The following is a 12,615-nucleotide window of genomic DNA, read 5'->3' on the forward strand; positions in this document are numbered from 1 at the left end:
ACCTTTTGAGCCAGGATGAAAAGCCCAGGGATTTCAGTCCGAGTGCATGCAGGTCGTCCAAGTTGGCCCTTTCTCACATGGTTTCAGAACAGGCCCAGAATTGCTGAACAGCACCCAGATGAGAGTTGGTAGGAGGTAGTTGCATATGGCTTTGGAAGATCTTACTGCTCTCATTCCCTCTGCCAGCCTCCTAGGACTGTGAAGGCCCCAGACTGCTTCTGGGGCGTTTGCCTCCAGCTCTCTATGTATGAACTGGAGAGCAGCAGACATCTGGTGGGGGGCGGGGTGCAGGGAAGAGGCAGCCAAGGAATTTGGGCTGGGAAAGATGTGTCTGAAAGAGGCTCCCAAGATTTTTTGGCCTCTGTGGCTGGGTGCAAATGCAAGACAGGCTTCTTGGGAGAGGAAGAGAAGGGGCCCAGGTTTTCACTGGATCGTCTTCAGACAGCCAAGGGACTGAAGCAGTAGAAGCAGAAAGCATGAGGCACTGATGGAGGTTTGGGTAGGTAACAATAGGTTTTAACAAAAATCCACTTTAAAACAGAAGTACAATTTCACACAACCTCTTATCTAACCTCCCCCTTAAAAACAAAAACTCTACTAAGCCATAACACCTTGTTAGTACAGAGAAGTAAGAGATGCGTGTAGCCTTGTTGTTGTTGTTGTTGTTGTTCAGTCGTGTCCGACTCTTCAATGTTCCAATGTCTTGGGAAAGAGGCTGCTCTTGTGAACAAGCTACAGACATCCTTTGACACAGCTGGTGTTTTTTCTTACAGTGCCTCCTGCCCGGAGGCGCTGTGTAAGATTTTCTCACGGCGCCTCTTTCTACTCCATCCCTCCTCTAGCTTTTTCTGTCTCTCTCCACCACCCACACGTTCCTTGACTTCCTGCTTCTCAGTCCAGTGTTGACTTTGCCTCTCGCCTTACCCAGACTTGCTTCCCCTGTTGCAGACATCCCACCAAGAGGACACAGGTGCTTATGCCAGCATGGCCGTTGGACATGACTCCCATCATCCTCAGCTAACAGCGTTGTGTGGGCAGGGGATGATGAAAACATAATCCAACACATCTGGAGGGCACCAGCTTGGGGGAGGCTGACCTACGGAATTTCTTCTCCAAGCTGAACATTCACTTCCTTCTTGGAAGCGGCACTGTTCATCAACGTTGCGTGGTTCACACCTTCCTCTCAGAAGCCAGAATACCCATGAACATTCCTTAGTTATTGCAGTAACTCAGAGAATGGCCCATCCATAGGCAACAATATGTTTTAGCCTATACGAAGTGCCCCTCTTTATAGGACTGATTGGGGGGGGGGGTGCTAAACTGAAGGTGGACTTTTTTGCCTCCAGGTCAGAACAGAGCTTCCCAAGAGCTGGTCCATCTGTTTCTACCAGCTTAGCCTGCCTCATTGTAAAGCACAAACCAAGAGCGAGCGATCTGTTTTATCTTTGGCCACTGGAGAAACTGTGTGGGTTTCTCTCTAATGACACCCTCTTGGTGGACTTGCTGGCCTAAGTCTGTGCTTTGTGGTTTCCGATTCCTTCCGCACGTGTATTTCCCTCTCTCAATTTGTCTCACCCTGGCTGCAATTATCCCTTCTTCTTTTGTCTGTGCATTTCTTCCATGCTAAAAATTTATTCCTCCTCCCCTTTTCCTCCAGTTTTGTTTGTCTCCCTCCTACACTTTCCAGGCCAAATTCCTAGATAGGTGGCATGACGTCACCTTGCTGCTCTTGCCAGTCCGTTCTTTAGAGAAACGGGCAGGGCTGTTTCCACAGCTCTGTTGCCAAAGCACAAAGTGAGCTGCTTGCATTAATTTAAATGAGGGATGACACTGTCTTGCAGGTTTGGATTAATTTTCAGGCAGCTAGGAACATAGGATGCTGTCTTGGATGGTGTCAGACCACAGGTCCGTTGAGCTGAACTCCCATCATCTTTCACCATTAGCTGCGCTGGCTTAGGATGATGGGAGTTGTAGTCCAGTATCTGGAGGGCCAGAATTAGTTGCCCACCCCTGAACTACTCTGGCCAGCAGTTGCTATCTGGAGTCTCAGATGGGGTCTCTCCCAACCCTACTTGGAGATGCCACGGTTGAACCTGGGACCAGCTGTGGCCCATCCTTTCAAACCATTTCACCACGTATGTGAGGGGGTGGGGGGAATGTTGATGTGACCAAGTGAGATTCACAGCCCAATCCTTACACAGAAGTAGGTACCACTGAGTTCAATGGGACTTATTCCCACCCCTTATTATAGAATTGCTCTGGCTTCTAGTCAGATGATGGGGGGGGGGGTGAGTGTGTGTGTGTGAGTGAGAGAGAGAGAATGAGAGAGAGAGAGAGAGAGAGAGAGAGCGTGTTTTAAATAAATTAAAAATGCCTCTTTGGCTCTCCACAGCACTTTCATGCCTATTATATGTATATAGAAAGTTTTTATAGGGAAGGAGCAGTGGAGATGTGTGTGTGTGATTAAATATTTTATTAATTTTCTAGAACAAAATTAAACAAACCAACAGTGAGAGAGAAGAATACATTAAAAAACCACATTGGATTTAAATCTAATTATTGACAGAGGGTAATACATTTAACATATATGTATATTTGTCCTTTACCTTACAAACTAAGATATAGGTGAAATCCATACTCTGCTTGGAGGTTTTCTTTATAATTCTTCACCATAACAGATTATATATAGTCTCTTTTCCATAGTCTGAGGAAATACTTTGACAAATACTGCTATGTATGTCCCTGATTAGTATATAAAATAAAATCCTGCTGTATTTTATAAAAGTCAGATGTTTTGACTTTGCTTTTAGCTAGTTTTGTTTGGTACGTCAATTTTTCTGCCATGGCTATTTGCCACAGTTCCATATACCAAGATTTGAATGTTAGAAGTTCTGCAGTTTCCCAACTTTTAGCTATGTGTGTATGTGTTTTTAAGCTATCAGAACACAGCTCAAATAGTCCCTTTTTACAACAGCTTCACTGGCTACCGGTCTGTTTCCGGGCACAATTCAAAGTTCTGGTTATGAGCTATAAAACCCTATGAAGCTTGGGACAGGCTATCTGAAAGACTACCTTCTCCCATATCAGCCTGCCTGGTTTTTAAGGTCTTCAGGGGAGGACCTTCTCTCAGTCCCGTCACCATCACAGACACATTTAGTGGAGACACAAGAAAGGGCCTTCTCAGTGGTGGCTCCCAGGCTTTGGAACTCCCTGCGGAGAGAGGCTAGGTTGGCCTCCTCTCTTGCTGTCCTTCCATGGGCAGACAAAGGCATTCAGGCAGGCCTTTGGCATGTAAGCTGGTCTGTTGCTGAAGGGATTTTAATTTTGTTGTTGTTTATTCAGACAGTCGCTTCTGACTCTTCATGACTTCATGGACCAGCCCACGCCAGAGCTTCCTGTTGGTCGTTGCCACCCCCAGCTCCCCCAAGGTCGAGTCCGTCACCTCCAGAATATCATCCATCCATCTTGCCCTTGGTCGGTCCCTCTTCCTTTGGCCTTCCACTTTCCCTAGCATCAGCATCTTCTCCATGGTATCCCGTCTTCTCATTATGTGGCCTAAGTACTTCAGTTTTGCCTTTAATATCCTTCCCTCCAGTGAGCAGTCTGGCTTTCTTTCCTGGAGTATGGACTGGTTTGATCTTCTTGCAGTCCAAGGTACTTTCAGAATTTCCCTCCAGCACCACAGTTTAAAAGCTATCTTCCTTCGCTCAGCCTTCCTTATGGTCCAGCTCTCGCAGCCATAGGTTACTACGGGGAATACAATTGCTTTAACTATGCAGACCTTTGTTGTCAGTGTGATGTCTCTGCTCTTCACTATTTTATAAAGATTTGTCATTGCTGTCCTCCCAAGAAGTAAACATCTTCTGATTTCCTGGCTGCAGTCAGCGTCTGCAGTCACCTTTGCGCCTAGAAAGACAAAGTCTGTCACTGCCTCCACGTTTTCTCCCTCTATTTGCCAGTTATCCATCAAGCTGGTTGCCATAATCTTGGCTTTTTTGAGGTTTAACTGCAAGCCAGCTTTTGCACTTTCTTCTTTCTCCTTCGTCATGAGGTTCCTCAGCTCCTCCTCGCTTTCAGCCATCAAAGTGGTATCATCTGCATATCTGAGATTGTTAATGTTTCTTCCAGCGATTTTAACTCCAGCCTCGGCTTCATCAAGCCCAGCACGTCGCATGATGTGTTCTGCATACAGGTTGAATAGGTAGGGTGAGAGTATACAACCCTGCCGTACTCCTTTCCCAATCTTAAACCAGTCCGTTGTTCCGTGGTCTGTTCTTACCGTCGCTACTTGGTCGTTATACAGATTCCTCAGGAGGCAGACAAGATGACTTGGTATCCCTATCCCACCAAGAACTTGCCACAATTTGTTATGATCCACACAGTCAAAGGCTTTAGAATAGTCAATAAAACAGAAATAGATGTTTTTCTGAAACTCCCTGGCTTTCTCCATTATCCGGTGGATATTGGCAATTTGGTCTCTAGTTCCTCTGCCTTTTCTAAACCCAGCTTGTACATCTGGCAATTCTTGTTCCATGAATTGCTGGAGTCTACCTTGCAAGATCTTGAGCATTACCTTACTGGCATGTGAAATAAGTGCCACTATTCAATAGTTGGAACATTCTTTGGTGCTTCCCTTTTTTGGTATGGGGATATAAGTTGATTTTTTCCAATCTGTTGGCCATTCTTGTGTTTTCCAAATTTGCTGGCATATGGCATGCATCACCTTGACAGCATCATCTTGCAAGATTTTAAACAGTTCAGCTGGGATACTGTTGTCTCCTGCTGCCTTGTTATTAGCAATGCTTCTTAAGGCCCATTCAACCTCACTCTTCAGGATGTCTGGCTCTAGCTCACTGACCACACTGTCAAATCTATCCCCGATATTATTATCCTTCCTATACAGATCTTCCGTATATTCTTCCCACCTTTTCTTGATCTCTTCTGCTTCTGTTAGGTCCTTGCCATCTTTGTTTTTGATCATACCCATTTTTGCCTGGAATTTACCTCCGATGTTTCTAATTTTCTGGAAGAGGTCTCTTGTCCTTCCTATTCTATTATCTTCTTCTGCTTCCACGCATTGCTTGTTTAAAAATAATTCCTTATCTCTTCTGGCTAACCTCTGGAATTTTGCATTTAATTGGGCATATCTCCCCCGATCACTGTTGCCTTTTGCTTTCCTTCTTTCTTGGGCTGCTTCCAGTGTCTCAGCAGACAGCCATCTTGCCTTCTTGGTTTTCTTTTTCTTTGGGATGTTTTTTGTTGCCGCCTCCTGAACAATGTTGCGAACTTCTGTCCGTAGTTCTTCCAGGACCCTATCTACTAAATCTAGTCCCTTAAATCTATTCTTCACTTCCACTGCATATTCATTAGGAATATTTGTGAGCTCATATCTAACTGATCTGTGGGTCTTCCCTATTCTCTTTAGTCTGATTCGAAAATGTGCAATAAGAAGTTCATGATCTGAACTACAATCAGCTCCAGGTCTTGTTTTTACCGACTGCATAGATGTCCGCCACCTTTGGCTACAAAGGATGTAGTCAATCTGATTTCGGTGTCAACCGTCTGGTGAAGTCCATGTATAAAGTCGTCTCTTAGGTTGTTGGAAGAGAGTGTTTGTTATGCACAGTGAGTTGTCTTGGCAAAATTCTATCAGCCTATGTTCTGCTTCATTTTGTTCTCCCAGACCATGCTTGCCTGTAATTCCAGGTGTCATTTGACTACCCACCTTAGCATTCCAGTCTCCTGTAATGAAAGTAACATCTTTTTTTGGCGTACTATCCAGTAGGTGCTGCAGATCCTCATAGAACCAATCTACTTCTGTTTCTTCAGCATCTGTGGTTGGGGCGTATATTTGGATCACTGTGATGTTAAATGGCTTACCCTGAATTCGAATTGAGATCATTCTGTCATTTTTGGATTGTATCCAAGCACTGCTTTAGCCACTTTATTATTAATTATGAAGGCTACTCCATTTCTTCTGTGGTTCTCTTGTCCACAGTAGTAGATCTGGTGGTCATTTGATGTGAAGTGGCCCATTCCGGTCCATTTCAGTTCACTGACACCCAAAATGTCTATATTTAATCTTGACATCTCCCCAATAACCACATCCAATTTGCCCTGGCTCATAGATCTTACATTCCAGGTTCCTGTGGTGTCATTACCATAGCACCGGGTCATTGCTGACCCCTAGAGGGATGCCGCTTGCGCTGGCGTTTTCATGGCAGACTGTAGTGGGGTGGTTTGCCATTGCCTTCCCCAGTCGTGACTACCTTTCCCCCAGCAAGCTGGGTACTCATTTTACCGACCTCGGAAGGATGGAAGGCTGAGTCGATTTGAGCCGGCTACCCGAGACCCAGCTTCCGCTGGGATCGAACTCAGGTTGTGGGGAGAGTTTCGGTTGCAAGACTGCCACCTACCACTCTGCGCCACACAAGGCTCATCTTGGTTTTAAATTAGTTGGTGCTATTTATTTATTTCATTGTTGTGTTTTTATTGTATTTTAATGCATTTGTTTTAATGTTATGTTTTAATTAAAATTTTGACTGGGTTTTATTGTTGGCTGTCTCGAGCGCCATCGAGATATTAATTAATTAATTAATTCATTAAATTACTATTTGAAATGTGGTGTGGGCATGACGCAGCAACAAAACCTTTGGGGCTGCTACCTCAGCGCAGCTAGGCAAAAGTACATCAATATTACAGTCAATCGGAGTCCTTGACTTCTGTGAGGGAAAAAGGCTAATTTCCATTTGTAGCCTGTATCCAGCACAAACTGCTTGTCCTTTAATACTCTCCATGGCCCCCCACACCTCCCATCATATCCCTCGTATCTCAATATATCCCTTCCTGAGACCTTGCTTTGTCCAGCTCCACCACCCTCCACCATCCAGAAATCTCCTGATCCTTCAGACAACTCCATCTTTTCTCCCTTGCTTCTTGGAACTCCCAGGGCACCTGTGTAAAGTCACCTCCCTTACTACTTCCTTCAAATCCCTCCAAAAAACCCCACCTTTTCTGTGAAGGATTAGGTACAACCCTGTAGGCCTAGTCCCTTACTGAAAATAAACCTTGATGTGCGCCACTGAACATACATTCTTCCCTGTTTCCCCTCACCTCCATCTTCCATTCCTCCCTCTGTAGGCTCTCCCCATGTCAAACTGTAGACTGTAAGCTTCTTGGGGCAGAAACCTGTTGTCTTTTTTGTTGCTCTGTAAAGGCCCATGCAGCTGCATGGTGCTATATAAATAAATAAAATTGGGGTGGGGGAAAACCCATCCCTTCCTTCAGCTGGTGGTCTCAGTGGCTGTGGTACAGATTCCTGGCTGCAGCCATTTTCTTTCTCCCACAGAAGTGAATGGGAGCCATTGATTTGTATGGGAGAAGGTAAAGGAACAGAAATTAAGGACATTGTTGGCATGGGAGCAGAAGCTGATCTTTCCCTCAACCAACCCAGTTCCCTACAAAGGTCACCAGTGTCATGAGATAGTGAGAGAGAAATTAATGGGAGTCATGGGAGAAAATAGAGCAGCAACATATACTTGTGCTAGGATAGGAAGGCATATCTACTAGGAGGGCAGTCAACGAGATCACATTACACCAGTTCTTTTCCAGCTTCACTGGCTGCCGGTCCATGTCTGGGCCTGATTCAAAGTGCTGGTATTAACATTCAAAGCCCTTAACAGCTTGGGGCCAGGTTACCGGAAGGATCGCCTCCTCCCATATGTGCCTGCCCTGACCCTAAGATCATCCTTAGCGGTCCTTCTCTGTGAGCCCCCACCAAAGGAAGTGAGGTGGGTGGCTACCAGGAAGAGGGCCTTTTCTGCTGTGGCACCCTGGCTGTGGAATGAGCTCCCTAGAGAGGTTCACCTGGCACCTACGTTGTACACCTTCTGATGCCAGGTGAAAATTTTTATTTTCCCAGCATTTTAGCACTCTAGTCTTTTAGATCTGCTGGTTTAAGTCTGTATTTTAAATCTTTGCATTGCTGCTAGGTTTTATTCTGGTTGTATTTTTATATTGTAGTTTTAAGCTTTCATATTTTATATTGTTTTATGCTGAACGTTGTGGTTTTAATTTTTGAGAACCGCCCAGGGAGCTTTGGCTATTGGGTGGTATAGAAATTAAACAAACAAACAAACAAACAAACCCCGTTCCTAGATAGTGGCAAAGAGACTTGAGCTATGAATCAGGAAGTCCCCTGTTCAGATCTCTCCTGTGCCATGAATGCACAACAGTGGCCTTAGGCAAGCCACCCCCTCTCAGCCTCTGCTCCTCCATGTGCTATACAGGGGATAATAATACTGACTTACCTGAAGGGGTTGTTTGTAAGGATTACAATGAGGTAATGCATGTGAAGCTCTTTGAACACTTGAAAGCGCTATACGCATTTTCCATATCTGTTTGTTTTCCTTGCGTAACTCCCCATCCCCTCAACCATCATTACGGAAAGGAATGGCAAAAACTAAAGCCAAGGCTGCAACATGGCAGCCATGCTTAAATGTGCAAATTCCATTAGTTTCAGTGTGTGTGGGGGGGTGTGCCGGAGACGTTTCCTCCATAGAAGTTGGATATGTGAAAAGTTTCCTGTCGTCATTATCATCATAGTAGTGGTGGAAACAACTCACGATGAAAGGCTACAACTGCGAACTGCCAATCAGATTCCTTTTGTTTTTTACTTAGGCCGCTGCATCCTCTGGTTTCCACAGTAACACTTGACCCAACTAAAGTGGGCGCAAGAGGTCCCTTTCAGCAGTGAGGCACCGGGGAAATCCCCTTTGCCTGGCTTGCTACCTCTTGCACCTTCCCCGCCTCTCTCTGGACATCCTGCTCCCACCTGCCTGGCGTCATCTGAAGTGGGTTTTGGAGAGGAAAGGCTCTGAGGCCTCTGTCATGCCTATCCTCTGTGTGTACAGTTAGCTGAAGGATTCCTTGAGACAAAAAGAAAACCGCTCTCATTGGGGGCCATAGATGGCGACTTTGCCTGTTGACAGAAGAGTTATCTGCTATTATTTGAGGCTTTGACCCAGATGTGAAATGAGCCACAGCACGAGTTCCCACTTGGCCGATTCGCCTCAGCTCTCTAAGAGCAGCCTCCTCAATATCCTGGGCAGCCCGCAGCCAGAGAGGATGAGCCTGTCTGACTCCATGCCCCCCACCCCAAAGAGTGGCACCCCCTCCCCCGGGCCACCGCAGCTCCCCCTGCTGAGCGCCGGCTGCCTTGATGGTGACTGGGAGGGCCGGGAGGAGCTGCGCCTGCGCGAACTGGAGGAAGCCCGCGCCAGAGCGGCCCAGATGGAGAAGACAATGCGCTGGTGGTCCGACTGCACCGCCAACTGGCGGGAGAAATGGAGCAAGGTGCGTGCCGAGCGCAACAAGGCCCGGGAGGAAGTGCGCCAGCTGCGCCAGAAGCTGGAGACCCTGACCAAGGAGCTGACCAGCTTGAAGCGGGAGAAGCAGGAGGTGCTGAACGAGAATGAGCAACTAGGCAAGGAGGTGGCGCGGCTGAAAGAAGAGGGCGAGGGAGAGAAGGAGAAAGAGCTCGACAACCGCATCGCCTCTGAGAAGGAGAGTGAGGCCTCCCCAGACCAGGAGCCCGTGCGAGATGTAGGCTCTGAGAAGCTGCCAAAAAACAAGGTAAGCAGGGAGAGGGAACAGGTGGCTTTCCTCACATTATGGGCTGTTGTACACTCTGTTCTATAATTTTAAAAACCCTCTATCATCTACACCAAGCAAAATTCAAACCTGCGTCCTGAAACGTTATGCAAAGAAAGTCAATCTGCATACGTTTGCTTATTTTGCATAATTTTAATCTGCTTCTGTTAGGTGTGGGAACAGGGGTGGAGTCAAGGAGAACTAGGTTGTCCATCGCACGGACATCTGGCCCCTTTTGGGGCTGACGGATCCCCACAGTGCCCCTAACTTGGCCTGCATTTGTGAGCCGAGACATGGGTTAGTTCCTGAAATGGTCTAATTTGCACAGATTAGACCACTTACACCTGCAGTTTTGTTCAAATTGCGCTATTTACAGGTGCGATTTTGCACAAGTCATTATTTGCACAAATAACACACATACACCCCCCCAAAAATCCACAAACTGGCCCAACTCGTTGCATGCCGAGTCAAGCCAGCTCACAGAAGAACAAGCCAGAGTCTAGGGGGCCGAGCTAGTGGAAACTCAACGAGCTCCACCCCCCAAACAGATTCCTCTGACATCCCTAAGCAGAACCCAGTAGCGAAAAATCCCCGTTAAGGGAAGCTTATGGTTCTCCAGCTTCCTCAAGGACTAGGAACCTGGGAGCAGGGGGGATTTAGCTAAAAGCAAAGATTTGTAGAATGCCAAATTATGCGCTTATTTGGCCCAATCATGTGCATAAACTACACTGCATCCTTGCCCTTTAACAAGGTACAGTAAACATTCCATCTTGAAATGCACATAATGTTTCCATAGGATGAATGTGATTCCTCTTTATTTCAGAACATGGAAGAACTCCAGAGAAGAGATGTCTTACCTCAGACATTTTTATATAGCAGTTGGATCTTCCAATAGTTTGCTAGACCCACAAGAGGTACTTCTAGGGCTGGAACCTCCAATGTGATGCTTGTGGGCACAAATGTGCCCACCTGCAGACACCTCTTTGGTGCCTGCCAGGCTCCCTGACCTTCTTATTTTATTACTTAAGATTTTTTGTAATTAAAACAAATGAACTGGGAAGTTGGCCTGCTGCAAAGCCAAGTGCTGCCCTCCAATGCCATCTTTATTTGAGTTCAAAAGAGTGGTTTTGTATTTTGGAGCTCAGACCCAACCTTTGCCTTGTACTTAATGTTCTTGGGCAACATTTCTTTTAGTTTCACCAGTTTGGCTTCTGGAAAATGAGTGTTTTGTGAACAGCCATGCTCACCAGCCATTTTATGAGTGGGCAAGCCCCTGCCATGGCACCCATTTTGCGAGAGCGCCCACAGTAGTCCTTCAAACTTCCAAATGTGCTGACCAGCCCAAAGATGTTGGGGAGACTCCTATTTTAGGGGCTTCCCAGGAGTCTTAGCAACCCATTTGCCCAACCTAAATGTTTTCGATGGTGGGACATCTCAAGGAACTGACAATGACGGCTGCAGTAAGGTACTTCCTCCCACCCACCCAGCAATAAAGCACTTGATTAGGGGGTCCTCTCACATACAGGGTTGCCCCTCCTTTTCACTGGCCTTGCTTCTGCACCTTCCAAAGCACCCTGAAATGTGGAAATTGAACAGGTGACGCTCCCCCCCCCTTACTCTTTATGTCAGGAATTGTTTCACCTGCTAATTTCTGCATTAGCCTGTTGATTTGCTTCCTCTCATTTGGCAATCGGCAAGAAATGCCAACTTTCAACATTCACGTACTATTTGTGTTCTGTGCCTTGGTTTACTGAGATAAAGGCAGGCAAACCAAAACATGGTTTTTAATTGTACACATTTCTTGGGGGGTTCTGAAAAAAAGGGCCTCTTCACAGAAGCCCAATGAAAATTTCATTCTGTGGACTCCCGTCTCTCTTTCATTTGCTGCATTTGAAACAACAGCAACCCTCCATCTGCCATTTCTTGAACTGCCTGCCTTGGCGCTCTCCCTGGCACTGTTTCTTTAAAAGCTGCAAATATTTGGGGGAGAACGCCGAGGCTGTTACAAAGCAATTGAAATATGTTCAGCATTGATTGTTTCTGGGAGGAGTGAAATGCAAAATAACTAGACATTTTGCTGTGAGAAAGCGCAGGGCCAGGGATTCTGACTCCCATTAAGAGGCAGCTGGTACACATCAAAAGAAAATTGCTTGAGCTCAAAAGACTGAGGCGGATGGGAACTGATTGTTGAGAAGATAATTTTTACATTTACAGAATATTGACGGCGAAGCATTCATTGTCCTCCAAATAGTTACAGTTTGCTAAACTCCCCGGCTGCCGGTGCTCTGGGATGATTAAACAGCTCCACGGTGCCTTGGCTGTACCAACTTTGGATAGTCGGATCCAAGCTAAAGACAGCTATTTGGGCAGCATGTGCTGCAATCAGTGCTAATGGCCGACTCATTCACCCTCTCTTATATTTATACTAAAAACCCTCAGATGACAATTTGGCTGGGTCAATGGCCTGATTCAGGCGATCCATGGCGCCGAGGATCAGGAATGGGGCACAGCCGTGCATGCTCCCTTGACAAACATGCTCCACGCCTCTCTTCTCTTGCATGGCTTCCTTTTCAGTTTTCTCTTAAGCCCAAACGTCCATAATGGCAATGCTGGGGTTGTACTTGCCCTGCAAACCAGGACTGGAAACCATGGTTTGAGGTGAGGTTCCGTTCCTCTTTGGAGAGCGAGCACAAACCATAGTTTGCTGATCCAGCTGCTATGCCAGACTATGGCTTGTTGTAAAGTGAAAATGGAGTTGTGCAAGAGGAAGGGGGGGGCATGGGAGCCTACCATTCGTTTCTGCTCTTCTGAAATATGTTTTGGGGGATTGTCCCTTCATAGTAATAGCACAGAACCCCACCTGCCTCTAGACCAAGGGAGGGAAACCTGTGGCCCTCCAGATTCCAACTACCAGCAGCCTCAGCCAGTATGGCCAATGGCCAGGGAAGATGGGATTTGTAGTCT

General features: G+C 46.4%; 1 protein-coding gene across 2 annotated transcripts in view; it reads left to right on the forward strand.

Moving 5' to 3' along the window:
- Nucleotides 1-12,615, forward strand: part of CCDC102A (coiled-coil domain containing 102A) — a 63,948-nt gene that overhangs the window by 23,361 nt on the left and 27,972 nt on the right. For both annotated transcript variants that reach the window (XM_084812458.1, XM_084812459.1), the window contains one exon: nt 8,680-9,633. In XM_084812458.1, coding sequence (XP_084668584.1) covers nt 9,034-9,633 — 600 coding nt within the window. In that variant the 5' untranslated portion in view covers nt 8,680-9,033. The remainder of the gene's footprint in view (nt 1-8,679; nt 9,634-12,615) is intronic.

Source organism: Heloderma suspectum, chromosome 8 (genome assembly GCF_057233095.1).
Source record: "Heloderma suspectum isolate Gila_16-S chromosome 8, 16-S_ref, whole genome shotgun sequence".
Lineage (NCBI taxonomy): Eukaryota > Metazoa > Chordata > Lepidosauria > Squamata > Helodermatidae > Heloderma > Heloderma suspectum.